This window comes from Alosa alosa, chromosome 10 (assembly GCF_017589495.1).
Source record: "Alosa alosa isolate M-15738 ecotype Scorff River chromosome 10, AALO_Geno_1.1, whole genome shotgun sequence".
Taxonomy (NCBI): Eukaryota; Metazoa; Chordata; class Actinopteri; order Clupeiformes; family Clupeidae; genus Alosa; species Alosa alosa.
In genome coordinates, this window is record NC_063198.1 from 5,124,691 (window position 1) to 5,152,567 (window position 27,877).

The 27,877-nt window shown below is 41.4% G+C and overlaps 2 protein-coding genes across 3 annotated transcripts; both read right to left on the minus strand.

Annotated features, from left to right (window-relative positions):
- Positions 1–4,354: 4,354 nt before the first annotated feature.
- On the minus strand, positions 4,355–14,427 carry LOC125301826 (twinfilin-2). Of its 2 annotated transcripts, XM_048254601.1 has the most exons (9): positions 14,067–14,425; positions 8,845–9,023; positions 8,619–8,714; positions 8,234–8,338; positions 8,119–8,133; positions 7,848–7,976; positions 7,580–7,730; positions 7,360–7,481; positions 4,355–5,392 (listed from the first exon to the last, which is right to left on the minus strand). In XM_048254601.1, exons 1-9 carry the CDS (start codon positions 14,164–14,166, stop codon positions 5,222–5,224), a joined length of 1,068 nt encoding a protein of 355 aa, XP_048110558.1. In that variant the 5' UTR covers positions 14,167–14,425; the 3' UTR covers positions 4,355–5,221. The 2 variants fall into 2 exon arrangements, with proteins under 2 accessions (XP_048110558.1, XP_048110559.1); XM_048254602.1 differs by lacking the exon at positions 8,119–8,133 and having other exon boundaries at positions 14,067–14,427.
- A 5,511-nt stretch (positions 14,428–19,938) lies between these two features.
- Positions 19,939–24,680, minus strand: wdr82 (WD repeat domain 82). Its single transcript, XM_048254603.1, has 9 exons — positions 24,309–24,680; positions 23,525–23,622; positions 22,981–23,047; positions 22,782–22,881; positions 22,409–22,525; positions 22,045–22,200; positions 21,830–21,899; positions 21,559–21,701; positions 19,939–20,220 (listed from the first exon to the last, which is right to left on the minus strand). Exons 1-9 carry the CDS (start codon positions 24,467–24,469, stop codon positions 20,191–20,193), a joined length of 942 nt encoding a protein of 313 aa, XP_048110560.1. The 5' UTR covers positions 24,470–24,680; the 3' UTR covers positions 19,939–20,190.
- Between the last annotated feature and the right edge of the window lie 3,197 nt (positions 24,681–27,877).

Sequence of the window (27,877 nt, forward strand, 5' to 3'; positions counted from 1 at the left end):
TCTTAGCGTGTTCAATACTTTTTCCCTGTGCCATTCCACGTTTTTACTCATAACACTACTTTTTGACATTAATGTTTGGATTTTTATATATGTGTGGATTACCTAAGTTAATACTAATATCCGGTGAAAATTTCATGCACTGGAAGAATACTTACTTATTTTCCCTGCTGTAGCTGTAGACCTATAGCTTTTTTTCTGTTATGCTTATGTTATATGGATTTTAAAAACATAGAGTGCCAATACCACAATAGTCATGTTAGCACATTTTGACAGTATGTAGGATTTTTTTTTTTAAAAGGATTGTTGTTTCTTTGTCAAATGTAGGCTTATTGAACACATAGTGTTTGCTTCACATAACTTTAATTTTGTTGGCGGTTAATTAATAGTAAAGTGTTTTGACATATTGATGTAATGTATCAGCAGATCAATTGGGCAAATTGATCTGCTGATACATTAAGACAATTTCATATTTTGTAGCAAACTTTGTCAGGGACCCCCTGACAATGTGCTGCCGACCCCACTTTGAGAACCACTGCTGTTAACCATTTATTTTTAAAAACCACATGTCACTGTCTGACTAAATGAAAAATATAGGCTACTGAACATGGACATCGTCATAGTTGACAGAAATGACGTTTTGTGCCAACATGTTGTAGAAACACAAACACAGCCTTTATTTGGTGCAAATCTTCTCCTTTACTTTGGTTATAGTCCGCTATTCACATTAACTGTAGGCTATCATCACAAGTGTATACTAAACCGTTCATTACTAACCTACCAGTTGATAGCCTACTTTTTACCTGCATCGACTCGCGATTGATTGAGTAGTATAAGTATAAGTATATATACACTTTTTGATCCCGTGAGGGAAATTTGGTCTCTGCATTTAACCCAATCGGTGAATTAGTGAAACACAGTCAGCACACAGTGAACACAGTGGGGGTGAAGCACACACTAATCCCGGCGCAGTGAGCTGCCTGCTTCAACGGCGGCGCTTGGGGAGCAGTGAGGGGTTAGGTGCCTTGCTCAGGGGCACTTCAGCCGTGGCCCACTGGTCGGGGCTCGAATCGGCAACCCCCCGGTTACAAGTCCAGAGTGCTAACCAGTGGGCCACGGCTGCCCCAAGATTGTGCATCTAATGTTAACACTCGGTGGAGAGACCCTTTCCAAGTTTCACTTTCACTGTGTGTGAAGCTCTTAAAGGCTAGGCCTATGGGAAATACTTTGACGTTCCTTTTGAGTAGGATCAGCTCCAAAAATGAATGGGTTTTCTTTAACCTGTGCTACACTTTTCCACCAAGTTGTGCGAAAATTGTAGGCTACCCGTTTTTATGTTGACAGAACCGCACTATAGCCTACATGGTGCAGTAAATGGAAGCTCTTGGTAGCGCGTGCAACTAACGTCTATAAAAACAATATATTTATGGAATAAAACTAGACCTCTGATTGCTGTTTACGGTTAACCAGTGTTGCCAGATTGGGCAATTGGTCTTCTTTTGACTTCGTCGGGCGGGGGAAAATAAGCTTTAGGCAGGCAAATAACATTTTGAGTTGAATGGTTCTCTATGACAAAATCGTTGTTGGGCCGTTTTTTTGCTGAAGATGGCGGGTTTTTGAATGTGATTGGGCGGAACTCACTCAACCCAATCTGGCAACACTGCGGTTAAACTGCGATAATGTAAACACCAGCCAGAGGAGGGCACTTATACAGCCTAGGCTACCATGCACTCGAACTAGTGGCTGCTTAGACAAATCCACTTGAGGGGTGGGGCAGGGTTACGCGATCGTAACACACACTGAACCTGTCATGAAGAGGCCAAAATGATTGACCTGTCACCCCCAAGCCAAATGGATGCAACTGCAGTTATAGGCTAGGCCAGGGAATAGGCTTGTTTGAGATGGACTGAGTCTGACTTGGTCTGGCTTACTACTTAAACGTGATCTTCAGAGGCTAGCCAGGAGGAGCTACAACAGAGGGCAGCTCATCCCGGACAGACAGGCTACAGTCTGCCTGACGTGACTCGCGGGAGATATCGGGAGATATCGGAATGTTGTTTGCAATAAACACAGCAGAACTTACATTCTTACTCATTAAAATGAGCATGATGACTGACGAAATAAATTCTTATGATGTAGTTTAAATAAACCACTGTTGTCATACAGTTAACAGGCCTGCATTGTAGCACATAAATTAAATATCAAGTGTTTCCCCTATATGTGTGTCTATCTATTTATCCAACAGCAGAAAATAACAGAATATCCAAACGTTTTCAGTAGGCTAGCCTACCATTGTTGCAGAAATCACGTATAAGAAGGCATCCCTTCGATTTCTGTTTATTTTCGCATAGCAGCATGAGACTCCCGTCATAATCGTCATGAGGACATTCCTCCCAAATGGCCCTATCACGTCTTTGAACTGACGTCATGAGGGCGTGTTTTAGCTCGTGCAGCTCGTGGAAGGCAACTGCAAGATCTGTCTGCAGGCTAAGACTCCCGCGATATTTTAAGGTCATGTGACATGGTGTCATGGTGGTAACAAAGATTGTTAAGGCGGAGCAAGATACTTCGTCGTAGTTCATGTCTATGGGCGCGAAATGGGGATCGAATCCTGTCTGCATAAAGAGGCGTGTCGATGACGTATTGACGAGCGTAAGTTGCAACCGGCCAACAGCAGCGGCAGAAATAACCGGCACACACCTGATATAAGGTTGATTTTCTCCAGATTGGATTGCTCAAAAATGCTAAAAATGTACCTGAAATGTTCAGAAGGGTTTGAGGATCATGAAAATGCCTCTGCACTCAATTGGATAGACCTAACCAATCAGAGCAACAAAATAGCTTACCGTGAGGTGTAGGAAGAAAACACACGAACCATCCTTCTTTTCCTATTTCCCCTCCGTTTTTAAAAATAATTCTGTTGAACAGTGATATGCTACAAACATGTTAAACAGCAAACGTTAAATCCCTCGAACAGGTGGTCAATCAGACATTTCAAACGAACGAGGGAACATGTCGCAATGCAACAGCGCTGTTTTCCCTTGATGAAAGTGAAACCACGAGTTTTCCCACATCTCAACTTTTGCCAAAGTTTTCAGAAATAATCGTTTTCAGTGATACAACCTCATTAAATAATATGAATTTTCAATATGGGGTCTTAAAAGTCATGTATCCTTCTAGCCACAGCGTTTTTGTTTCAAACATAAGCATAATCTAAGCGTGCTCAGATGACGTGATAGACCAGGCGCTGTTGCTCACCTGTCCATCATCGTAAAGCCTGATTTGATTGGTCCGCCCGATATAGGGCGAGCATACTTCCACCACATTGAAGCAATGCCAGACCGAACTTCCCGACCTGTGGGCGGGACTAAGTTCTGAATGGCACCCAGACTAGAGAACCGCCACTCTCGGGAAACTTCCGGTTTCTGAACTGGTTGCAGTTCCTTTTCTGGTTCCACATGAGGGCGCTCACGAATAAGTGCAGAATGAATGGAGGCCTATGGAGCTGTACCCTCAAATCCACTTTTCTCGGGATATAATTTTTTGCCCAGAAATTCGAATGTTGCAGTCAAAAGAGGGGGCAGAGAAAATACAAACCGCTGAGTATTATATTTTTTGAGTCACTTATTTGTTCTAAAAAGCCTTTCAAATGTGTCAATGACGTCATTCATTAGCAGAAAGCTAGTGTGTTGTGGGCAACAATGACCCAACCTGTAAGAAATCGAAAGGACGTGACTACTCGTTCATTCAACTTTTGACCTATAATCCATATTGAGCTTGCATTTCTCAATTTCTCAACGACAACCAGGTGAAAGAGACAAATTTAGCCGTCTAGCTCCATAGACCCCCATTGTTTTTGCATTTATTCGTGATCGCCCCTAGCGGAACTGCAACATATTGCAGGTACAATGGAGTTAATAGGGAGTGATCCGGCTCTCCGTAAACGGGCTCTGGCTAGGCCTAGGCCTACACGACGGGCCGCAAATAGGCTAAATAACTTAAAAAAAAAAAAATCCCGGAGGTCACCGGCCCACATGTGGACCGGCCCAACGGGCATTTGCCCGGTTGTACAGATTACCAGTCCGAGCCTGGGTGTTAACAACAACCTGTAAGTCTTTATAGTTTTTTTGGCTTGTATGTTGCCATAAATGGTTAGTTGATGTTGGCTGTTGAGGTATTCATGTGGTGGTTATGATTTGTCTTGGTGTGTCATAGTACATTGTTAAGGTTGTTTCGGTTGTTCAGGGGTGGAAGTGTGTAACCACACAGGTTTGGCTATCATGTGACTTTTGTCTTGTGTGTACTGAATTATCAAACGGAGCACTTTATTACTTGGCAGTAACAAGTTCACATAACATACAGAAACAAGAAGCTTTATTTGGAATTCCTTTTCTGATACACATAATCACCTGTTCAATTGATATGTTTGACACAAGACATTCACAGGCAACAGGGCTTAGTCCAGAGGGTTGGCTGTGAAGAGGTAGGCTAGCACGGCGCCACAAGTGTTCAGTCTGAAAATCATGATGATGCGATCCATGCAAATCCCCAGCTGTCTGCCTAGCCACAAGATTTCTAATGCCCATTGTGGTATGCTTTGCTATTCCTCTGTTCCTCTACTCTTGTTAATTATTCTCCGTTTCTCTCATTGAGAGATTGCTTGTGTCTACATGTAGATGGCTGCCTTCGGCTAACATTATTATACTAGTCAGTTGATGTGCACAGCCAAAAATGTGGTACTTAGTTGGTCTGTATGCTTTTAGGTTTGTAAAGTATGTTGCAAAGGATGTGACTGAAATGCTGTTTATTCTATTTTAAAATGGCTATTTATTTTTTAAAGTCTGAAAAGAGTAGACGGCTATATGTCGAAATATGTCCTCATTATCTAAGGAGAGGGATACTTTTTCTATAAACCACTTTTTCCTGAGTTTATTTTATGTCATGTGTATTACTGTTTGCACTGTGTATGAAAAAAAAAACACTTCACAAACAACTAAACATAATTGTAAGGATAACAGTTAACACAAGCTGAAAAGTTAAAAAACCCAAAAAGTACAAATACTCAGAGAAACCTATAAATCCCTCCCTTCAGTTTCCCAATAAACAGAATGAAGCTAACTCAAGACACTGGGCAGAGATTCAGGAGAGAAAGGAGAGGCTTTGGGACTTCAGGAGATAAACTCCTTCTCTTCCTCTCTTCCTCAACTTTTCTCTCCTGGTCTTCCTAACTGTTCTGTGTGTTCTCTCCTCCGCCCCCCCGGATGATGCGCTTATGACCCCTCTTTCCTGCTGGGCCGCGGGGTTTAGCAAAGGCCTGCTTGAAGGCATGCTGTTTGGGATGCACCTCATCGTAAAGAAACTCTTCTGTCAACTCCTCACCACTGTCAATCTCCATCTGAAAAAACACACACACACACACACACACACATAAAATGCACCAGCTGCTTGGTCAACAAAACATGCCATGATAATAGTTTGGCTATTGTTTACTTTACAACATGAATGTTGCTATGTGTATATTTTTGATGGGGCATTTTTTTCAGAGGTGATGCCCTACCTTATCGCCCAACATTGTTAAACAGTTACTTCTAGTACAACTATTTAGGTATAGCAGTCATAGTTGTGACTAGAATATTTGAAACCAAACAAGACCATAGTTGAAAAGTTGAAGTAACTACTGTCAAGACACTAGAGTTCTGGATTGTAGAGGCAACACTCACATAATTGTGCAGTTGAGGCTGAATGTGTTGGCATCCTTACAGATTATTGAAAAAATGATGTCATAGCAGCATACCTCATTCTTCGCCCATGAGGTATATACACAGGGATTGAAATGCATTTCTTTTTTTCATTATTCTTTACGATTAAAGCACAGTTTTAGAGGATTAGACACAATGCGACTAAAACATGGGAAATTACTGTATTTGAAAGATGCAGAAATCTCATTAAGAGCTACAGAGAGTGTTGAAAGTGATAACCTCTCAAGGCACATTATTAGGTGAAGAACACCATAAATTCAAGTCGAAGTATAATTTGCATTAACATGGAATAAACGATGAATGGGTGATCACTTTTGTCAGTTTCAGATTATTTCAGAGAAAATTTTTGTTCTTTCTTTTTTCTTTGAAGGGTACCAACAATTTCAGCCACAACTGTACTGACTCAAAATAAGTCATTCTATTTTCAGCCTGTCATCAAAAGATATCTATTATTAACATTCTGTGGAAAGGTTATAAAGTGTAAATGACCCAATACAAATTTCACTGCAAGTATATAATCTAGTATGAAAAGTGTTTATACAAAGAGGTATACAAACAAAGTATAAAAACAAGATTTTGTGAGGCAGGCTCTTTAATGTGCCCTCTAGCAACCTGAGGGGTATTTCACAAAGGCAGAATTAAGACATCCAAGATAAGTAATAAAGCGAGGTTTGACATAGCGTTGTCTGGTCATCCTAGCTCAACTCGTTTCACTAATGCCAATCCAGGACGAGTAGGAGCGACTATGTCAAGCCAGGTGTAAGTAATTCAGGATGCGTGCGCGTTCTCGTTTCTGCTCCAAAGTGCCCACGGTTGGAATAAAAAAGACGCGGAAAATAGCGTCATTCACACAAAGTGAACAACCGCTTTAGATATAGACTAACAATGAAGTAAAGTTATCCTTTTTGGAATGGGGAATCATGGCTATTTCTGTAAAACAGCAGAAGTAGGCGTGGTAGACCAACTGAAAGCAAATTTACGTATGCACCCACGTGTGAGTGCTTCCTTGTCTCGGCACGCAACATCATTAAGAAAGTGCTTGCCACTGCAAAGATGCACATATGATATACCTTAATATTATAGTTGAAAATACCTTCGAAAACTTGCCCCTCCACTTCCAATCAACTACAGTAGGCTATTCATCAAACGTCTATCAATAAAATAAGCAAACAATGAGTACCTAGGCCTATGTTAATAATTATAAGGCTATCACAATTAAAATAATAACCATATGGTAGTAGGCAGACAATCTGTTTTGTTTTGCGAGCAAATACATTTAGCAAATAGTTTATAAATGGAATAAAGCTTCTTAAAATTAGCACGGAGGTCTGATGTGAATGACAGCTAGCTGAACCAATAAGACCACATAATTACCATTAGAATTAACTTAGCTTGGCTGTTAGCCTGGTCGGGACTAGGCTAGGTGCAGAGAATAAATCCCCATGGTAACTTATGTGCCATCTCTTTTGTGAAACCAAGTCAAGGCTAAATTCATCCAGGATAATCTAAAAATCCCAGCTTAATCCCTTATCTAGGTTTTGTGAAATACCCCTCTGGACTGAACACAGTGTTGGTCTACACCAATGTGCGGCATTGAGCTGACCTTCTTGGCCACCTGTAGCTGATAGTCTCTCTCCACCTCGTCCAGTAGACGACTCTTACAGCTCGAGTAAAGCATCCGCTCCTTCACGCTACAGCTGTAGCCTGGCATGGAGTAGATGAACACTAGAGGAGGACATGAGGGGGAAAGTCAGAAGAATGGACATTTGGGGTTGTGGCTGTGTCTTTTTCAAGCTTGTGGACGGACGAGCGAGTGGACTGACCAACAGACTCGAGGTATTCCCCTTCGTGCGAGTGCTTGTAGAGAAAGAAGTGGTAACGTGGTGTGTCTGTGGGGACCCGGTGGGGTAGATCATGCGTCTCTGTTGGGTTGGTGTGAACCAGCCCGATGGTCTCTTTCTCTGTGTCCAGTTTCTGCAAGAGATTAATGCTGCCCCATTATCACATATTGGTCAGAATCCTCTGGATGCAGCCTTGTTAACAGTGACACAAGATCAAATCGTGTGTGTGTGCGTGTGCGTGTGCGTTTACCAGTTGTATGTAGTTGATGCGTTTCTCTGAAAGCTGTTGAAGGGCACGCTTAGCAGTATCTTGTAATGGGAAAGCCAGACCCTGGATTGTCTGTGGTTTGCTCATATCCACAGTCATGTCTGCATTTACCTATGAGGAGAGACATACACCATTTGGTTAGAACATGCACAGTCATTCTCTCTGCACATACAGTAGATACACACACAAAGTAGTAACAATTAAGGTACAAAAGTCAGGTAGCATGTTTATAAATATATATCCAAGAACTTACCTGCTTAACCCTGCCCTGCAAAGGAAAGGTGAGAAATCATTGATATCACATCATGGTGTTTGTCTACAGACTAAGGGTTTTTCACATAGTGAGCAGGGACTTCCCCCTAACTAACCTCTGTCCTTTTGATTTGCTGAAGCTCCTTTTCTGCCGCTGTGAGTGGAGCTGGGGCAGAGCATAAGTTCAGGTATCTTTGGTATCCCTCAAGACAGATGTCCTCCTATAGACATGAAAGATCAGAAACCATATTCTGTCAGGCGACAGAAATCCCTTCTGCTGAGCTCGAGAACATCAATCCTCAGCGGGGAAAACAGTTCTCCTGGTGGTCATTTCTCTCTTCATGACAATCAATTATTTTTCTCTTTCCCATCCATGGTATTTCTTAGAAATGTGATTGTGATCCATTTGTGCGATATTTCTGAGCTTTGCATTCAGAAGACAAAAACTCTGGAATAAAAGGAGGCCCCACATGAACTGGACTCTGGATTAGTGCTTTGTACCTTCGCATTGCCAAATATCTCATCCTTCACTTGTCCTCCACCAAACTCTTTCTTCACTGTGGCACGTGTGGCAGCGTAGAGCATCTTCAGTCTAACCTATGAGGAAGTGGAGGAATAACATATTACATTAGTCCAATCTGTGCCTACTGCATGAGTGTTTGCATGTACCTGTGTGTGCATCCCTCTCTCTATTCATGTGTTTGGGTCTGAACTCGGACATACTGACCGGTGACTGGTCAGGTGACCAGGAAATGAAGATCCACTCATAGCCTTGTGCATTCTGAGAGTCCAGCCGGTACAGGATGTAGCAGGGCTCCTGATCATCTAGAAGTGGTAACAGGAAGTTGTCATAGTCTTGGTCCCAGCTCTGAGACGGCTTGTTGTATGCCCCCAGGACCAGCTGCTCTGAAACACAGAGCATAACTCCCATCACACACCCTATAGAAATAGCATACTCACACTCTTTAAAATGGGCTTTTTATACTTTACAATACAGACCATAATAACCTCATACCACACACACCCCATAATAATCACAATGACACATTAAACAGTAACCACATTTGACACATTATGTAAAAATCTCAATGACTTACTCACACATACAAAGTACCATCCATAGCCCACTGTCTAAAAATAATCTTGTGCACACAGTACAATCCACATGATCAAAAATGTCATCCACACAAATCATGCGTCTTATAATAGCACAGCTTCATTGAAAGACGTAAGCTTGATATTTCAGACCCCTTAACTGTCTTCATAAACATCCCCTATAACAACAAACAGCGCATAGTTGCACACTCACCCACACATACAGTGTTGCACACTGTATATTAAGCCTCATATTACAAGTAGAGACAGCAATAAAATTCCCAGCAATAAAATAACATAATAGCTCCACATCCCACATTTTGCGGTTCAGTTTCACTGAAGTTGTGGTTTCTGTGAGCCCAAGTTGAATGTATATACTGTATTTCTAAAATCTCTTACAGAATTTTACCTTTGCACAATGTCTTTAAAATTGCTTCTTATAACATTTTGAGTGCATGTAACAACAGCATATATTTGACAAATGGACTGCATTTGATATAAAACGGCTTTGTCATGTCTCTTATCTGCCTGCCAAGAGCACGGAGCAGCTCATGCTAGGGTTCAGTGTCTTGCTCAAAGAGTGTTATTGCCAGGGTTCCCACGGCTCATGGAATTTCTGGAATATCATGGAATTTTGGAAAGTCTATTCCAGACATGGAAAGTCAGGAAATTTAAAAAAGAAATGGGGGCAAAGTCATGGAATATCAGGGAATTGAAGCAGTTTAACATTTACTTGCCAAAATACATTAATACAAATATTTCCATGCAGCATTGGTGTATATCTGGTTATCAGCTTTACTGTTTGCTTGAGTAGACCAACTCTGTTTATTCAATGACCATTTATTAATCTCCCGCTCAAAAAAAGTAAAAGATTCTTTAACACTTTGCGGCTGCTCTGGAATTATTGATCATTATATTATACCATTCATTATAGTATAAGTCATGGAAATTCTGTTTTTTTTTTGCCAGGGAAAAGTCATGGAATTTTTCTTCTGACTGTATTGCCACGAGGGCCAGACTTGACCTGGGACCCTTCTGCTTGCTCTGCAGCCTGAGAACACTGATTAAATAGTAGAATATCAAGATTGCATCCCATTCGTCATGTGAGTGACACTTGCCACCACCCACCATGCCACCTCAAATTACACTCAACAAGAACAGGCTGCTCAGATTCCACATCTCTGTAACACACCTGGTCTGGCCACAGACGCACAGATCACCTTGCCTGTCTCATGCACAGATCATATCACGTTCGAGACTTCTTACAGGACACAGGCGTGCACATTTTCATGGTCCACTTCCCACCAATAGTGTTCTTGCATGCTTCATATCTAGAAACTTTTGTATGTTCTTGTCTTTCAGCCCTGTAGATCCAGTCCTTGTCTGCAGTCTTGAATCTTGAATCAGTCTTGAACCAGAACTCATCCTTCCTTTCTTTGCGCACCCTCTGACCATCTGTCTGTCAGCACGGGGCTTAAATGACATCCCCCTCTTTCACCACGTGCCCATTAACTATGTATCAGCCTTCATTCACCTCTCTATCGGCCTTCTCCTCCAATGTCCATTCAGTCTTTCGATTCTTTATTTGCACCTCTTTCTGTCCTTCTCTCTATCTCTGCATTCATCTCATTTTCTCTGTGATGTTATCATTGAACTGTATTTGAACTCGATGTTCTGTAGTTCACAGGTAGCTTATACTAAATGCATCCTGTTATGTGTCTAAATAGACACAGTACTTCAGATAATTTCCTAAGCGGTCACTCCGAGAGGGCTTCCATCAAATTAAAAGTCCATTGTTCCCATTCATTTCATAACTGCTTCTGTGCAGTGTCTCAAAGGGACGGCAGCTGTTGTGAGCAGATGTATGTCTGAAATGATTGGGCTGTGAGACATGTGAATGGAAGTGTTCCTACAAGTCCATTTATAAAGCGTCAGATAACCCTGCTTGACCTGTTAAAAGAGCAGGGAGTGGAGGCTACAGGCTCTGAATAAACTCCTTGGCTATGGTTGTGTCCAGCTTTGCCCATTGGTATAAATATTAGCCTCAGTACTGTTGCAAATTAAATATAGCTTTCAGTATAATAGGATCATTATCAGTCATAATACAGCCTCCTGAAACAGACGTGACAATTAGGACTTCAGTTCATGACACCAAACATACTAGTCCATCCATGTAAAACACTAATCCAATCAAATATGGGGTGCACAGACAAAACTACTCTTCCAAAAGTTCCAATGTCACGGGATGGTGCTGGGGGATTTCCTGACCATCTTTTGCTGCAGCTGCTATTCTCAGCTTCCACACATTCCAGCTATCAGCACAGACACATACTTTCCATTGGCTATCCTCACACTCTCACACAAATGCCCACACACACCCATGCTCACACACACTTGCCCTAATGTACACAGATAAACTCATATACTTGCACATAAATTACTATGTCAACCTAAACCTAACCACAGGCACGTACACAATTGGCAGATTCTCTTCTTGTTAGGCCTGTAATAATATAGGGATGAAAGCGAGGTGTCGTTTGGGGCGGGCTTACCCGTTGCTCATTGTTTACAGAATGATATCTTGTCATCAACAAAAACCTGACAATGGAGACACATGTGTGCTGTGTGTAGTCAACCAATCAGACGACAGACAAGTGAATGACAGGAAATGAAGACATTCACAGGAAACGCTGTGCACACGGTGGCTCTACCCCACGTCCCCTCAACATCAGTCTGAAAATATCAGCAGACGGCAGGATGTTTCCCAGCCCAGAAACAACCCCCGACTGGACCAGAGACTCACCCAAAGCAGTCCTGTCTGCATACCTCTGGCGGTACCCAAAACATCCCGCACATTTCAGTGACCCCTAGAAACTGCCCAGAAACACACGCGGTGCTGTTCTGCAGACACCCCGTGACCAAATGGCCCGTGTGGCTTTGAAGTGAAGCCACACAGTCAGTTTGATTCCAAACAGGAACACGAGGAAGCTTGTGAGAGAGCTGTATATCAGCAGCAAAGGTCACATGATTTATCCATGATTTATTTATTGAGCTGTGACTCAAAAGAGTTTTGATTAGTGAGTTCACTGAGAGGAGATCATCTAGTCCAAGGGGTTTATTGACTTGGTGCTGGATTAAACTGATAGCAGGTTGCATCATTAGCTTGGACACCCACATCATTTTCTGCATCAAAATATTTGTTGTTGCAGTGGAGCCAGTTAGCAAATCAATATTGACTTCACTGTGGCTTAGTGAGAGGACAGTTTTATCTATCCTGCCCATTAAGCAACTCCCACGACCATTAAGCAACTCCTAGTCATCTCCCTAGCAACAGACTGGGATAGCCGAAAATCCCTTCCCATGTCATGTTCAGTAGCAGAACTAATGGTGGCATTGTTGTAGCAACATTAGAACAATTTTGAGGCACCTTTTTGAGGCATGTTTTACTACAAGTTTTGTATCATGTTTATTTTGATGGTGTACGCTCATGTAAAAGCCAGATAAACACCTGTTGTTCACACTGACGTTAGCTGCCCCCAGATATGTGCTATCTTGCTCTGAGCTCTGGGTTTGAGCACTGCACTAAAATGTGAGAAAGCCTTCAAAGCAGAACATTAACTATATCACCAGTTACCATGTCAGCAAGCTTTTCACTATGAAGGAACTGATCTGAAGCTTGTTTGGTCACCCTATATAGTTTAGTTGTTTCTAACCCTTCACTACATTGTAAAGTTGACCATAGTTGGAGATGTGAGTACCAGGCATGTTGTGATTCATATAAGAAAGCTAGCTGGATGACCTGACTGAGGCCTGATTGTCTGTTTTCCCCATTCAGAGCAATGAGGTCACGTTAACTGATAGTAGGATCACATTTCACAGGACACCATGCACTATACACTATACCAACACTCACACACACACACACACATTTCATATCCCTCTGTGGACCAAAATCCACAATAATTAATAATAGCTGAAAATAACTGAGATATTAATAGTCTTTATCAGCTGATCCAGGTCAGATTATTGAAAAACAAGTCAAGTTGACACCTGATGTTTCACAACAACAGAAATTTGTTTTGGTTCCTGCTACTGGAAAACCATTGCACCAGAGTTACACAACATCATGTGACTTCCTTTTCCAAACCATGATGGTAACAGGGTTGCCAACTCTTACTGGTGTGAGATTCATGTGTTTATGTTCTGTCTCTATTGACTTCAATGAAGTCTATTGACTTCAATGCATCTCATGCCAACAAATACTCATACTTGGGTCAGTCTTTATCAATCACCCATCAATCTAGCCTTGAAAGTTGGCAACTCTGTGATAGCACCAAACCAACCCACTTCTGTTTTAAACTGTCAGCACAAGCAGAAAAGTCAATTAATCAGTATCCAGTCAAAACCTTTCAACACAAAGAAGAAATGACCTTAGTTTTATAAGCTTTTAGTCTGTGAATGAGAATGACACCATGCTGAGAGAATTTGTATGTATGTTTAAAATACATTTTAATTATTTGGACGGATTAAAATTATTATTATTTTTGTAAAAACTATTATAAACTCTATTCCACTATCAATGAAAAATGTTGCTCTGTGTGTTGCTTGCTTTGAAACAAAGTACTGTGAAAATAGGTTGATGGCACAACAGGTAGGCCTACTATATTCAGTGTTGATACACAGTTCTTAAAATACTTCTAAGGGAACTGCAAGCAATACGCTATCTCTACGGTATTTGGCATTGTACACCTGCTATCTCACTTGCTGTTTAACCTCTGCCACCCGTGTGTCCGAGTGTTAATCCCCCCCATCTTTAGTTCCCCGTCAGGACCTCCCCCCGGCGACTCCACTCACCGTCTCGGATCTGCACCTGGATGATCCGAATGGCAGTTCCACTCCGCGCCCGCATCAGGAACTCCCTCAGCTCATCCGTCACCACCAGTACCAAGAACATGTTTCCCCCCGAATGGCCCCTGTGCCCACCCGTCGAGCGAGGCTCTCTCTGGGAGAGAGAGAGGAAGAGGAGAGGCTGCCGCACCACGCTACAGAGGCCGAGATCGAGGGCTCTGGAAACAGAGGCAGAAAAAAAAGTCTTGTAGAGGCAGGGAAGAAGTGAGCACCGGCAGATGAGATAGCGAGCAGTGACTGGAGTGTGGGAGATATCTCTGAGGGAGCATGTGCACAAATGAGTGAGCAGTTACACAGGGAGAGAGGGCACGGTGGTTGGGGTGGGGGGTGGGGGTCTTGTAACTAGGACAGGATCATGTGTGTATGCAGCAGGAACCCGATCCACTCTGCCCCAAATTTAGCTGCCACTGACTGCTGTCTGGCTTCAGATAACGCCCTCCCCTCCAACTAACTCTGCACCCTCCACGAGCACCACACCAAGACAGAAGCCCACTTGCTAAATGTGTTAAGTCACCTGGAGAAAATGTAATAAAAAAGCAAGAGAGGATCTGGGAATATACAGAGATGCTTTATGTATGGAGGCAAATTAAAAAGAGAACTTCTAGAACTGTGAATAATAAAATCACCTACCATTCTAACTATGATCTAGTCATACATTAATACGATCATAAGGAAGGCTGGCTTTGTGTTGGGAACAGCTCTGGAGCCCAAGCTCTGGAGTTGGTGGTGGAGAGAAGGATGCTGCACAAACTCCTAAATATATTGGACAATACCTCACATTCACTACACAACTTACTGGTCAAATAAAACAGTGTTTTCAGTTTGAGGCTACGCCAACTAAGCTGTAAGAAAGACAGGTAGAGAAAGACTTTTTTACCCATTGCAATAGCACTTTATAATGACTCCCCCCTGTGCAGAGAGAGAGGAATAATTTTAGAATAATTTATGTACAGTATGTATGTGTATATGTACAGTATGTATGTGTATATATGTACAGTATATATGTGTATATATGTACAGTATGTATGTGTCTGTATGTGAATACTGTGTTTGTATGGCTTCTGGAACACTGTCATTTCCCTTTGGGGATGAATAAAATATATCTATATCTATCTATCTATACATAAACCCATGTGACACTAGAAAATGTTACTTGCCACAGTGCACCCTCCATGTTGGCAGGAGAACAAGATTCCTTTATGGTTACTGAGAATGATTATCCAATTTACAAAACCTCTGGGTTTTTGCAATCTTGTGCTTTCACTTATTCAGTCAAATTGAAGGATTTTTCTTAGTAATTTTATTTCACTCGAAACCAGAGCAATTCTAACCATAATTTTCCATTTGCTTTTGACCACATAACAATGTCAACAACCCCTGAATTGAAAAGAAACGTGTATGACCAGACCAGACAAGACCACTCATATTCACACCTTTCTGCTGTTTAATATTTTAGCACAGATTTGATCCCCTTCTTTAGTGGAACTGAGGGTATAATATATTTTGATTTAATGACCTCTACACATCTATTCATCTATGACATCAGTGGAGTATGCTCTGTAGCTTACTCAGTGCATAAATAAATAGCAAAGCCAAAAACCCCTGACTAAAGTACTAAGTATAATGGTTGTCATCATGTTATAAATATGTATTAGTGAGTTTTAATTAAAAAAAACAAACAAACATCACCAGACCCTTTGAAGAAGAAGAAAAAGAAGTAGACTGTATGCATGCCATACAGAGAACGGAGAAATTGATACTTCAAAAAGTGTCACTGACAACTCCCTGTAGGCCGATCCATATAGGCAGTGGAAACAGGTCTCTGTGTGTGTGTATGACATCACTGAGACACCCTCTGTGCTCTGATTGCTGGCAGGTGTGTAATCGATGCTAGAGAGGAGCCACGCAGCAGCGTGGACGCACGATGACTAAGCAGCTTGACTCATGACCTCTCACTGCAGCACGCTTGCCAAGCTCCTATCTGACAGCACGGATACGGGGCACATGGCTCTTTCAGCTGAGGGTCACAATCCGTCCTATTCAGGCACTAGTTTTGAGTTTTTGGTATGCTAATTAATTGTTGGACCAAAGGCTTGTGCATGTAATCTTACAGATGTCCAAAGCTCATATACATACACATGGTTTAATTAGTACTTTCTCAGAATTATCTCTGGAGTTAGTTCAACTCTCAAGCTCCTTAGAGTACAATAGATGCTATGCATCAGGGCAATACTGTGTGTCAATTGAATAATGAATGCTCACTAGATTGAATTCTCTGTATAAGCACAATAAATAATGAAAGAGAGGGCCAGGACTCAGAAGTGGCATTTTATCCTAGTGAGTGCACTTCCACTGCTGGTTTGAGGTGATGGTGTCTGGCTCAGACCTGGGGAGTCAGGCTTACAGTTTTTTGTGAATGCTTAAACACAACTGTGATTCTTATAGCACAATTTCTAAAACTATTAATACATATAGCAAAACCACTCACTGAGTTTGCAAAACTAAAAGCACAAACACTGCTTTGCACTCAGTTTGCAATTTTGTAACACACACTTTGCACAACTGTAGACACAATTCACTGCACCGCACTCTTTTTGCAGAACTGTAAACACAACTCATGCTTTACACTCAATTTCCAAATGATCAACACACTCCTAGCAAATCTATACACATGTATGGCTATTATTTTCACTATTTTGCCAACTCTCTGGCACACTTTCTCATGTGAAAACTTTTTTAGATAATTAGTTCACTTTGCAATCAGCCTAAGCACTATAAATAAGCCACAGGTAATGTACAATGGGTACAATGGAGGGGCAGGAAGAGTGGGAAGAGTAAGAAGGAGGATGAGGAGGGGGAAGAGGAAGGGTAAGAAGAGCAAGAAATAGCCCTTTTACAGGCAAAGAAATCAGTCTACATGTGGGGATATTGTCATGTCAGGCCTGGATACAGCATTCCAGAATATATTTTCCCCGGTGCCTTGGACTAGGACATTGCATGTGATGTAGGCTAAATTTTGAGAGAGCGACCGATGTAGACTGATTTGTTTTGTCTCAGTGAAATTGCTATTTTGTGTTTTGACTTGGAAAAACATACTTGTGTTTGTTTTGATGTGTGTAAATAAACACCAATACTTGAAGTTTGGATCCCTGTATGTTTACAGAACTATGACAAAAGTATGACCTCAAACTGACAATGTCTACCTTGTGCACAGAGAAAGCAAAAGCCAGATGTGTTTTTTATTCATATCATCAGTGTGTAGTTGGCACATTGTGTGCAAAGGATACTGTTAAAAACCTTGGTGTATTAATTGACAGTGATCTAAATTTCAACAGCCACATGAAAGCGATAACTAAATCAGCTTTTTACCACCTCAAAAATATTGTCAAACTCAGAGGGCTGATGTCAAAACATGACTTAGAAAAACTCATTCATGCATTTATCTCCAGCAGGGTTGATTACTGCAATGGACTGTTCACAGGCCTTCTAAAAAAAAGACTATTAAACAGCTTCAGGTGATACAAAATGCAGCAGCTAGGACTCTAACAAAAACTAAAAAGAACTGACCACATTACTCCAATTCTTAAGTCCTTGCACTGGCTTCCAGTAAGTCACAGAATTGACTTTTAAAGCACTATTGCTTGTTTATAAATCAGTAAATGGAGCAGGACCTAAATACTTGTCAGACATGCTTCAGCAGTACACACCTTCTAAGTCCTCTCAGGTCCCAGGTGAAAAACCTGCTAGTAAAACCTACAGTTAGAACTAAACATGGTGAAGCAGCTTTTAGCTGCTATGCTCAGCTGTGGAACCAACTTTGGGATGACATTAAAAGGCCCCAACTGTAGCCAGTTTTAAATCTAGACTTAAGACCAAACTGTTCTCAGGCGCTTTCTGCTAACTGTGCCGAAGTTACAAATTCTGAATCTGCCTCGATAATTATTCTACTTTGTCTTTTATTACTTTTTTTACTACTTTTTGCCTTTGTTTTGCTTACTAATTATTCTTTATTTTAAATGATTTTTACCTTGTGTTTTATGTTTTCTTTTAATTATGATCTTTACCTTTTAACTATTCTTTGACTATATTGCCCTTCTATGCTTTTATTTGTTATTATCGTTTGGTTTTGTTTATGTAAAGCACATTGAATGACCTCTGTGTATGAAATGTGCTATATAAATAAACTTGACTTGACTTGACTTGACTTGACTTACTATTGTGATGGCTTGTGTTTACTGTTTGATACGAAAACACCATTTTTACGAAGGTGTGAAGAGTTAAGCAAGGTGTGTTCGCTTTTGCAAGAGAACTACAATGTTTTGCTGATTGGGTGAAAGGTTTTCCTATTTGTGTGTAGAGTTTTGCAAAAAAAGCCATAGTTACAAAAAATGTGCTTAAGCAATCAGAAAAAACTGTAATAATGCAGGACCACACTGGTGTCACCGGGCACAAGTCAAACATTGTCTGGCTATTCGACTCATTCACCTGGCTGCCAGAACAAGGTTACAGGGTACACTTGCCATCCCACTTCAGTCCAGCAGATGGTGGTAATGCACTCCGTTTGCAAACTGCCAAAAGGTTACTCCAAAGTTTTTCTCCAGACTGGAATGCTCAAAAATGCTAAAAATGTACCTGAAATAGTCAGAAGGGTTTGAGGATCATGAAAATGTGCCCAAAATTCACATTCCTAACTCTGTAGACTCAAGACCTTAGCATATGTGATGAATTTCTGAGCTATGGCCAATTGACTTCAATGGAACAGTCGCTGCCTCTGCACTGCATGAAGGGGGATTTTGACCCTCCCTCGTGCAATCCAGGTTTTTATACAGTCTATGCTCCTGATGAAATATCTTGCTCCGCCATATACAATCTTTGGTTACTCTGCCAGGCCAGCGAAACCTTCTTTTTCTGTGATCTTTTTTGTTTTTGGCAGTTTGCATACGGAACGCATTACCACCATCTGCAGCTGGACTGAAGTGGGATGGCAAGTGTAGGCCTACCCTGTAGCCTCGTTCTGGCCGCCGGGTGAATAAGGCAAATGGGGCAGCTACTCATGCACACCTCAAAATGTATCCATTGATCGTGTCCAAAACCATTTACAATACAGTTAAGGTGCCTTACATTAGTATATAGAGTGCCTTTTAATCCTTAAAGGTGTAGGTTTTTGAACGTTCTAAGTTCCGCAACAATTGAAGGTTCTAAAATTCTATGTTGAATTCAATGAACCTAGATATTCTTTAGAACGTTCATTTCTCAACATTCCCATCCTTTAAGGGTTAATAACAACACGGCAGCTATTCACTTGGTCCATTTCTTTTGCCATAGTGTTACTTACAGAAGGTCATGAGTTTCCATAGCAAAAGGTGAAGTCAGAGATGTATCGGAAGGGACCTGCCAGGCTGACCAAAGGGTTGAATATAACTGACAGTACAAAGGCGTTATATTTGAGGACAGCTCTTGTGAAGTAGTTGCCGTAAGGTATTCTCAAAATTGGCAACCTCAGTTCAACATTCAGTTCAGTCCATTGTGTTTGGTACAGCTGGATGAATTTATACACCATCAGTTACAGTGGAAGTGCAGCACAATGACAGGCATGGTTGCTGTATGGAAAAGGGAGGATTCCTTCTCATACGTTAAAGTGCTCTGATGCTCATGTGTGCATCTTCTGCTGAATGAAATCCTTTAATGAATATTATAACTGTTCTTTACATGTTCTGCTAAAAACTGTGTAAACTGAACACATGATGTTACTTGCATTATAGTTATTAGAGGAATGTTTTATCTGCAAGTTGGAAGAGAATGGATTTAACAAATCTGATACACTTTCAGATTAAATGATTTATTGATAACAATATAAAAAGGAACATAATCAAACATCAAACAACATATGAATCTCCTGATGATAACCTATTTACATCCTTAAGCGAGTAATTCTTAAGTCCAACTGAGAATTGCAACTCCAGGGGGAAAGAAGCCACATGAACACTGCCCCCTCTTGTCTTGGAGTGGAACATCCTGTATTCAGCCATTGTAAGGTGGCACTCGTTCTCCTTTGCAGTCTGAACTGCTGTTAATCGTCAATGGTTGGTAACCAGAAAGCCTGCAGGAAGAGGACACATACATTCAGACAGATCCCACATTGGAAGCTTTTATGAGCCAAGGACCCCTCTGCTTAAAAGTACACTACAGTAATAGTGATACCTAAGTATGGGAATAATTGCAGTTAAATTAAAAAAGAGCAACTTTAAATGGTTGTCTCGGAGTTTCCATTTCCACACAGACTGAGCTGTTCAGGCTTTGCTTGCTACTCTATACTCTATTCTAAAAGTTGCACTCTATACGTGCAACTTTTAAATGGATGAAATTAATTTCTGTTCAACGTGGTAGGGATGTAACGGTATGAAAATTTGGTCACTAAAACCGTGAGGTTAAATGATCACGGTTTTCGGAATTATCGCGGTATTTTTAAAAATGTGTTCAATATGTTCAGAAAGCACTGATAGGCCTATACAAGCTAAAAAATGGTTTCAAAAAAGTCTATTTCTGTTATTTGGATTCAATGAGTGAGACCAAAGTAAGTGTTTGAAATAAAACTTTAGGCTATTGTATTCTCCTGATAATGTGAGTGGAATGGATTTAATGTGGACGGCCGCGAACATAAAAAGACGCAGAGTGGCTACATGATACAGTGTACGTTTTGCGGTGAAAATGAAAATGCCTTTTAAAATCATGTGTAGCCTAATCCGAATCGCAGTTGAATCCATTAGACAACAGAATCAGTAAGGTACCAGTTTTGTTTCATTGTACCAGGCCTACTGTATGTCAAAAGCACAAGGTTTCCACACTGTGATAATCAACCGTGATAATTATGATATTTGAAATTAGTACCGTAATTTTTATCGTCAACATTTTTAATTGGAGTCTTGTGTCATTTGAAATGTCCTTGTCCCATAGACAGATGTTTTTCCGCTAAACAGAGTAGCCAGAGTAAAAATTGTCATCCTACTAATAAAATCGTATTTTCTGCGTAAGCCTGGATATCACCCTTGATTATATCATCTGGCTGCACAGCTACAGTAACTACTCTGTTAAAGTTAAGCGATTTTGTTTTACCCTCACTAAAACGGAGGTGATTGTGACAAGGTTTACAAGTTGCGAAAACCAGCTGGCTGCGTTAGTAAATGTTTTTTTTTTTGAGGAAAAAGCTGAAAAGTGGACTAAATTGGCGCTATTGGAATAAACTGTCAGTTATATTCAACACAATTAACATCATACAAAGATTTGACTATACTGAGCACGCACATCCACAGCATCTGCACTCAGGTGGTTTGCGTATATTGCGCAGCACAACATTATTCACAAATTGTTTTCTATGGCAAAGGAAGCAGATATACTATAAACTAGTCCATGTGAGCATGCAAGAGAAAGTACATCTCACCATGTTGGAGCAGGCGCTGGCAAAAGTCATGAACTTGGGGTTAAACTGTAGACAGGTGACGGGTCCTGTGTGTTTGCCATCCAGCAAAGCCACCTTCATCCCACTCTCTGCATTCCAAACGTGGATCTTGCCGTCCTCAGAGCCTTGAAGGCAAGCACAGAAAGGAAACCACTCACTGCGTTGTGTTCTTCAACTCAAACATATATTCCACTGAGCTTATCTGGCCACCAGGTGGCTCTACACATCAAAAGATTAACAATCGATGACTCACCGATCATTATAAACTGAGAGTCCGGCGTAAACGAAGCCTCCAGAATCACCCCTTTGCTGTTGTTGTAGCCCTACAGAAGTGAAACAAATAAACACCAATACAAATATTATGAAGATGGAATTTAAAACACTGAATTTGATACAGTTGAACAGCATGAATGTATTTTTCATAATAAGCTGTATAATTTTGCCAGGAATACTATTTCCATCCCTTACCCCAAAAGAATGAAGAACAGCCCCCTTGAAGGCATCCAGGAGGCGCAGTGTTCCCCCATTGGTGGAAACCAGGATCAGCTTCCCGTCATTACTAAACTTCAGGCCGGTCCACTCACACGTGCGTTCATAGGGCAACTTAAAAGTGGCAAAGGGACCCTGCAGGAAAAGAGGACTTAGTTGTGAAAACCTTCAGAATAAGACAATTTGGTGTGTCGATCACTGTCAGCAGTATTCAATGTTTTATCTTTTCTGTATGAAATAGACTAACACAATAACACAATAAAGCAGTCACTTAACACTAGCCCCTTAAAGCATCTGGTCAGGCCATAACTGACCCACCATAAGTCTCAGCCATCATCCTCACCTTGTCAAATGAACGCAAGTCATAAAGCTTCACCATCTCGGAGTTGACCCCTGCTGCGAAGATCAGCCCCTCTGGGTCGAAGGAACACACTGGCTTCCCCTGTAGGTGCATCAGGCCCTGTGGGTAGGCAGAGGAGGTTCAGAGCACTCACCATCAGGAGGCAGATGTTTCAATAAGAAGGAATTGTGCCATCCACCAAACACTACAAGATCATTTAAACTCTGGGATGTTTTTTGTACAAAAAAAGGAGGAAGAAGAAAAGGAAGCATGTCCTGATCACTGGGCTCCCAATTCTCTGAAATCACTTTACTTGGTGGCAGAATGCCCTCCACTCAATGAAGAGATCTGCCAGTCTGGACTGTGACCGACTCACCTGACAGTTCGGGGAGCGGAGGTCCCAAAGTCTAATTGTTTTGTCCAGCGAGCCAGAGATGAAGGTATCATCCACAGGTGACATGGAGAGCGCCACCACCCTGAAAGACCCCGCCAGAAGAAAGAGACCCTCTGGATGGTGAATCTTTCTCCTTACATACATTCCATAGATTCCAGTTAGTCATCTGGTGAGTCCTTACCTTTTGTTGTGTCCAGGAAAGTACCGGATGTACTTGTTGTCATGTAGAGAAAGGTACCGAATAGTGTCTGCAAAAGGATAATGGTGTTCAACACATAACAGGCCAAAAACACTGGCACAAACAATCAGCACCACATACTACGGCAGCATGAACTATTGACATCCACAGTGCACAAAAAGCATCATCTGGATTGCCTGGTGACTTTAGCAAGAAGCACACAGAGCAGGGGAAGATGACATGGCTCCACCCTGGGCAAGGCAGAAGCATGTACAGTTAGCTCCAGTAAAGGGCGGAATCACAGACCCTCAAACTGTACAAACAACTACCTCAGACCAGGGTGGGCACGGACAGGCTCCCAACAAAGGCAACAACAGCGCACCTTTGTAAGACCAGACTCACTCCACCATCAACACTGCATGATAAGGCCTACTCCAGAAGCACTTGTCTACACACATGGGAGACATCAGATGACATATCCTTGAGAAGTCAGCAGTAATTAGATATGTTTAAAAATGGTCAAAGTTCTCATAAGAGGTTGACATACCATCAATTTTGTTTGAACTGTAGACAACTGTGTTGGCTGCATGTGTGTATCTAATGAGGTCCACTCCATACTTCTTGCTGTACAGGGTTCGCTTTGGTCTAAGTCAGAAACAACAGTGAACATCAGTGACTCAAGCAGATACAAGTACTCCAAGTCTGAACAATCACTGAAATCAACATTACTAATCATATCGTTGAGTAACGTTACTGTATTTATTACAAGTAAAACGTTAACGTTTGGGCATATCCCACAGGGCAGCTATCTTTTCTGGCCACTGGTACATTGTGAGAAATGTCAAAAACTACTCCATGGGATGCTTTGGACCATACTGTTGACTATGGAGAGAGGTGTGGCAGCTAAGTTACCAATGGTCGCCACTGCGTAGCTACAGTGAAAATCCTCGTGCTCATGGGAAATGTTCATTTGAATAGCTAGCTAGCTTTACGCTCATGAGCTAGCACTAGCTGGTTCAGCTATGGAACACGGCAAAACACGCCCAATTTAATAACGTTAGCTGATAAAATATCACTTCTCGAGCAAAACCCTCACTACTGGCAAAGGGTGTCAGTCGAATTTCATACAGTACAGGATGTTTAGGGTCAAACAAATGTACAGTACGGCTGCTTGCTAGCTAGCTATCTTACCCGCCAGCTGAAAACCTCAGCTAACGTTTACTAGCTAAGGTTGGTAACGTTAGCCTGCATGTACTATGGACAAACGTTAGCCCTCACGCTAATCTGTCTGATTATGATTCACAACACAATGTAGCTAAAATCCCCCTTACTTTCCCTCCTGACAGTCATATAAGACTATCGAGTCGTCGTCGCTGCTTGATATCACCGTCTCGCCATTCGAACTGAAGTCAAAACAGTTGATTTTGTCCGAATTCTCTCGAAACACCTTAGCTACCCTGAAACTCCGCAACACATTGTCCGTGAGCTTCATGTCCTTTGTGCCTGTTAGGGCCCAGGCCTCCCTATTTATCTTACAATTGTAAGGATGCCAGGAACAGGTATACAATTCTTGGATTATTTTTAGAAACTGGATATTTTAATGGTGCAGCGCTGGAGAACAGATGATTCAGGCAACACCAAAACGCGCATTTGATTGTGTCCGCGTTAGCTACCGCTACAGAAGTGGCGGCAGATGAGGCACATGAAATACAGTACCGTGAAGTTAACAACTTCCGGTTAACTGGCAACCACAACAGCCAAAATAAGAGTCCTATGTCCCGATGTAACCACCGCAAGAAGTAGGCGGGTCAATATATGAAAAAAAAAAAAAAAAACACCTAACCTCAAAAAAATTGATACAAAAGGTTTTTCAACTGATTATGATACCTTTAGATGTACTTAATAACATATTAAAAGTCTAGTAAAATCTGACCCCAGTAAAGGGGTCATTTTCAAGATGGCGTCCAAGATGGCACCAGAAGCTAATTTGGGATATCTGAAGCATTAATCAGCCTAGGAAAGTGTTTTTCGTGTTTAATCAGATTTAGAGGTCACTGATTCATATATGTCACACTAAAATATCAGTTCATCATTTTCAAAGACTTATAATTTTCAAGACGGCGTCCAAGATGGCCACCGGAAGCTAATTTTGGCTATATCTGACGAATTATTCAGCCTAGGAAAGTGTTTTTCGTGTTTAATCAGATTTAGAGGTCACTGATTCATATACGTCAGACTAAAGTATCAGTTCATCATTTTCAAAGACTTGTCATTTTCAAGATGGCCACCAGAGGCTAATTTTGGCTATATCTGAAGCATTATTCAGCCTAGGAAAGTGTTTTTCATGTTTTATCAGATTAAGAGGTCACTGATGACCTTTTTTAGTGTTCTTATAGTAGGACCTGAGGATGCATGATGTTTTCTCTCTCAGTGTCACCATGCCTTCAAAACCTTTCCCTTCTGTGAAACATATGTCATTCCCGTACCGCTCCCTCAGTTTAGCTTTCAGATACTGATTACCGAATGGAATGGAATCAACCTCAATCAAATACTCTTTCATGTTAGATCCAAGTACAGAGACAGTCAACTGTCCTAATTGTGTGCATTTCTGCAAGACACTCCGCTGTTCATGTAGAAGATGGATTACCTTGCACTGCTGCCTGTGGAACGTGTCAAAATGAACAATGTGACAATCCACACAAGTTCCTTTCAGAGGATGATGAATAATGATATAATAATTATTTCTGATCTACTTATGCATATAGTTTAAGATTCAGTTTAATTAGCTCCCCCCTAATGATAGATGCCAACAATTATTGATCTACACAAATAGACAATGCATGCCTATACAGTACATGGGTCATGGTTCATTAATGTCATAAAACAGCCACATACTCGCAAACTCTACTCTACATATTGTAAAAGCATATACCCTGTACATGAAATATAACATTAATCAACAAAATAACATTTCCATCTTCCTCCACACCAAGCATAATACATACTCTATTCTGTATAGGCAAATATAGTGTAAAACCGATACATTTTGGCATATACAGTCCAGGGAAAACAAATGAAACACCCTAAAATACATATTTTCTGAAAGCATATAATCTGTAGATAAGATATAGCACCATTTAAAACATGTCCCATCTTCCTCCATGAATGCACAATACAATGCCCTCTATTCTGTATAGGCAAATCTAGTGTAAAGGGGATATATGTTGGCATGTACAGTCCAGGAAAAACAAATTAAACACTCTAAGGGTCATTCCACGTCAATTCAACCAGGGCCCACGCACTTAGGTCTCAAAAAATTCTGAAAAAATTACCAGGTGTACCTATGTTACCCAGGAGACACACTGTAAAATGACTCTTATGTAAGATCAATACATTCCAAGATACAGCCAATTTTACAGGGGGAGGGGGGTGTCGATTTTGTTCGGCCTCTTTTTTTTTTGTCAAAGTTCACAAGCCCACAGCGCAAGAACTAAACCATGTAGGAGGCTCAAATTTTGCATGCTGGTACATGAATAGGAATAGTATGTAGCAAAATCGTCACGTTTGGTCTGGATAATCCTGCATGGTCATAGCTGTCCCTCAAAGTTGATACAAATTTTATTGGAGTTTTTGGCTGGGCTCTGTTTAAGCCTTCAGAAGACATATTTGTACTCAACATAGGCTCTTGATTTATTTTCCTTACTGAGATAAGTAGAAACCCTTTACTATTGGGGAAGAGTTAATTCTGCCTGCTGGTAAAGGCATGTGCAATGAACTCCTTGGGGAGGCTGCAGCTAAAAAAAAATAGCTCAGGTACCGCTTTCTGCAAGCACTGTCCTATAGGCGAATTGATGATATCTCAGAGGATATTGAGGCACAGTTGTTAGAGAGGGTGAATGGGTCACCGTGGTACGCTATCCAAGTTGGTTGGTTGCAGGTCACTGGCCAGAGTGTTTGAGTTGCGAGAGCCGCTGCAGAGATTTCTTACAGAAAAAAAGTCACCGTTAGCTGCATATTGTAGTGATGAGGGCTGGGTGTCAAAACTCGCTTACCTGTGTGACATATTCGGGTTGCTTAATGACCTCAACCTGTCACTACAGGGGAGAATGACGACTGTCTTTAAACTGGCAGATAAAGTCGCTGCATTTAAAGCCAAGCTTGATTTGTGGGTACGACGAGTGGATCGGGGTGTAGGCTTATTTGATATATTCCAAACAGTAGTGGGGGTTTTGGGAGAGACTGAGGCAGGGCCCTTTCTCTCGCAGCTGGTGCGCGATCACCTTGTTGTGCTTTCAAATGAGTTTGAGCGTTAGGCTACTTCCCATCCTCCAAAGATCCAAGGCAAACCAATGAGTGGGTCCGCAACCCATTTGTCAATATCCCGAATAGTCCTAACTTAGCGCAGGAGGAAGAGCAGTTGATCGAAATTGCAAATGACGGTGGTCTTAAGAGTGTGTAGGCTATGAGGAAACCTCTCTGGCGGGTTTTTGGATGAAAACCAAAGCAGAATATCCCGAGATAGCCGTAAAAGCGCTGAAAACGTTGCTACCATTTCCCACCACGTATCTATTCGAGGCAGTTTCGGCAATGACTACGACTAATTGCGCAATCGACTGGACATTTCAAACACACTGAGGGTGTCACTGTCTTCCATCACCCACAGATGGAACCTGTTGCAGGGAAACAAGCACAGGGCTCCCACTAATTATATTCGTAATGCACGTTTAGTTCCCATGTTTTGTACTTAGTTGTTTAAGCGCTTATGTGTTATTGCTTATGTGTTACAAGTTTCCAGTTTACAAGTTTCCATAGTGTAGTGGTTATCACGTTTAGCCTAGAAATCTAGACGCACCCTAGCGGCTAGTCTAACTCTCCGTTGGCTTGTGAGCTCGAAAAATTA

Bases quoted from the DNA above. Each gene is read 5' to 3' on its own strand.
- wdr82 (XM_048254603.1), bottom strand. From the start codon at position 24,469: ATGAAGCTCACGGACAATGTGTTGCGGAGTTTCAGGGTAGCTAAGGTG. The intron at 22,882-22,980 runs GTAAGGACTCAC...GGGGTCTTTCAG, and splicing joins TTTCCTGGACACAACAAAAG to GGTGGTGGCGCTCTCCATGT. The intron at 22,201-22,408 runs GTGAGGATGATG...CTTTTCCTGCAG, and splicing joins ACTTGCGTTCATTTGACAAG to GGTCCCTTTGCCACTTTTAA.
- LOC125301826 (XM_048254601.1), bottom strand. From the start codon at position 14,166: ATGTTCTTGGTACTGGTGGTGACGGATGAGCTGAGGGAGTTCCTGATG. The intron at 8,715-8,844 runs GTCAGTATGTCC...ACTTCCTCATAG, and splicing joins GGTCACCTGACCAGTCACCG to GTTAGACTGAAGATGCTCTA. The intron at 7,482-7,579 runs GTCAGTCCACTC...GTCCTCCTCTAG, and splicing joins GGAATACCTCGAGTCTGTTG to TGTTCATCTACTCCATGCCA.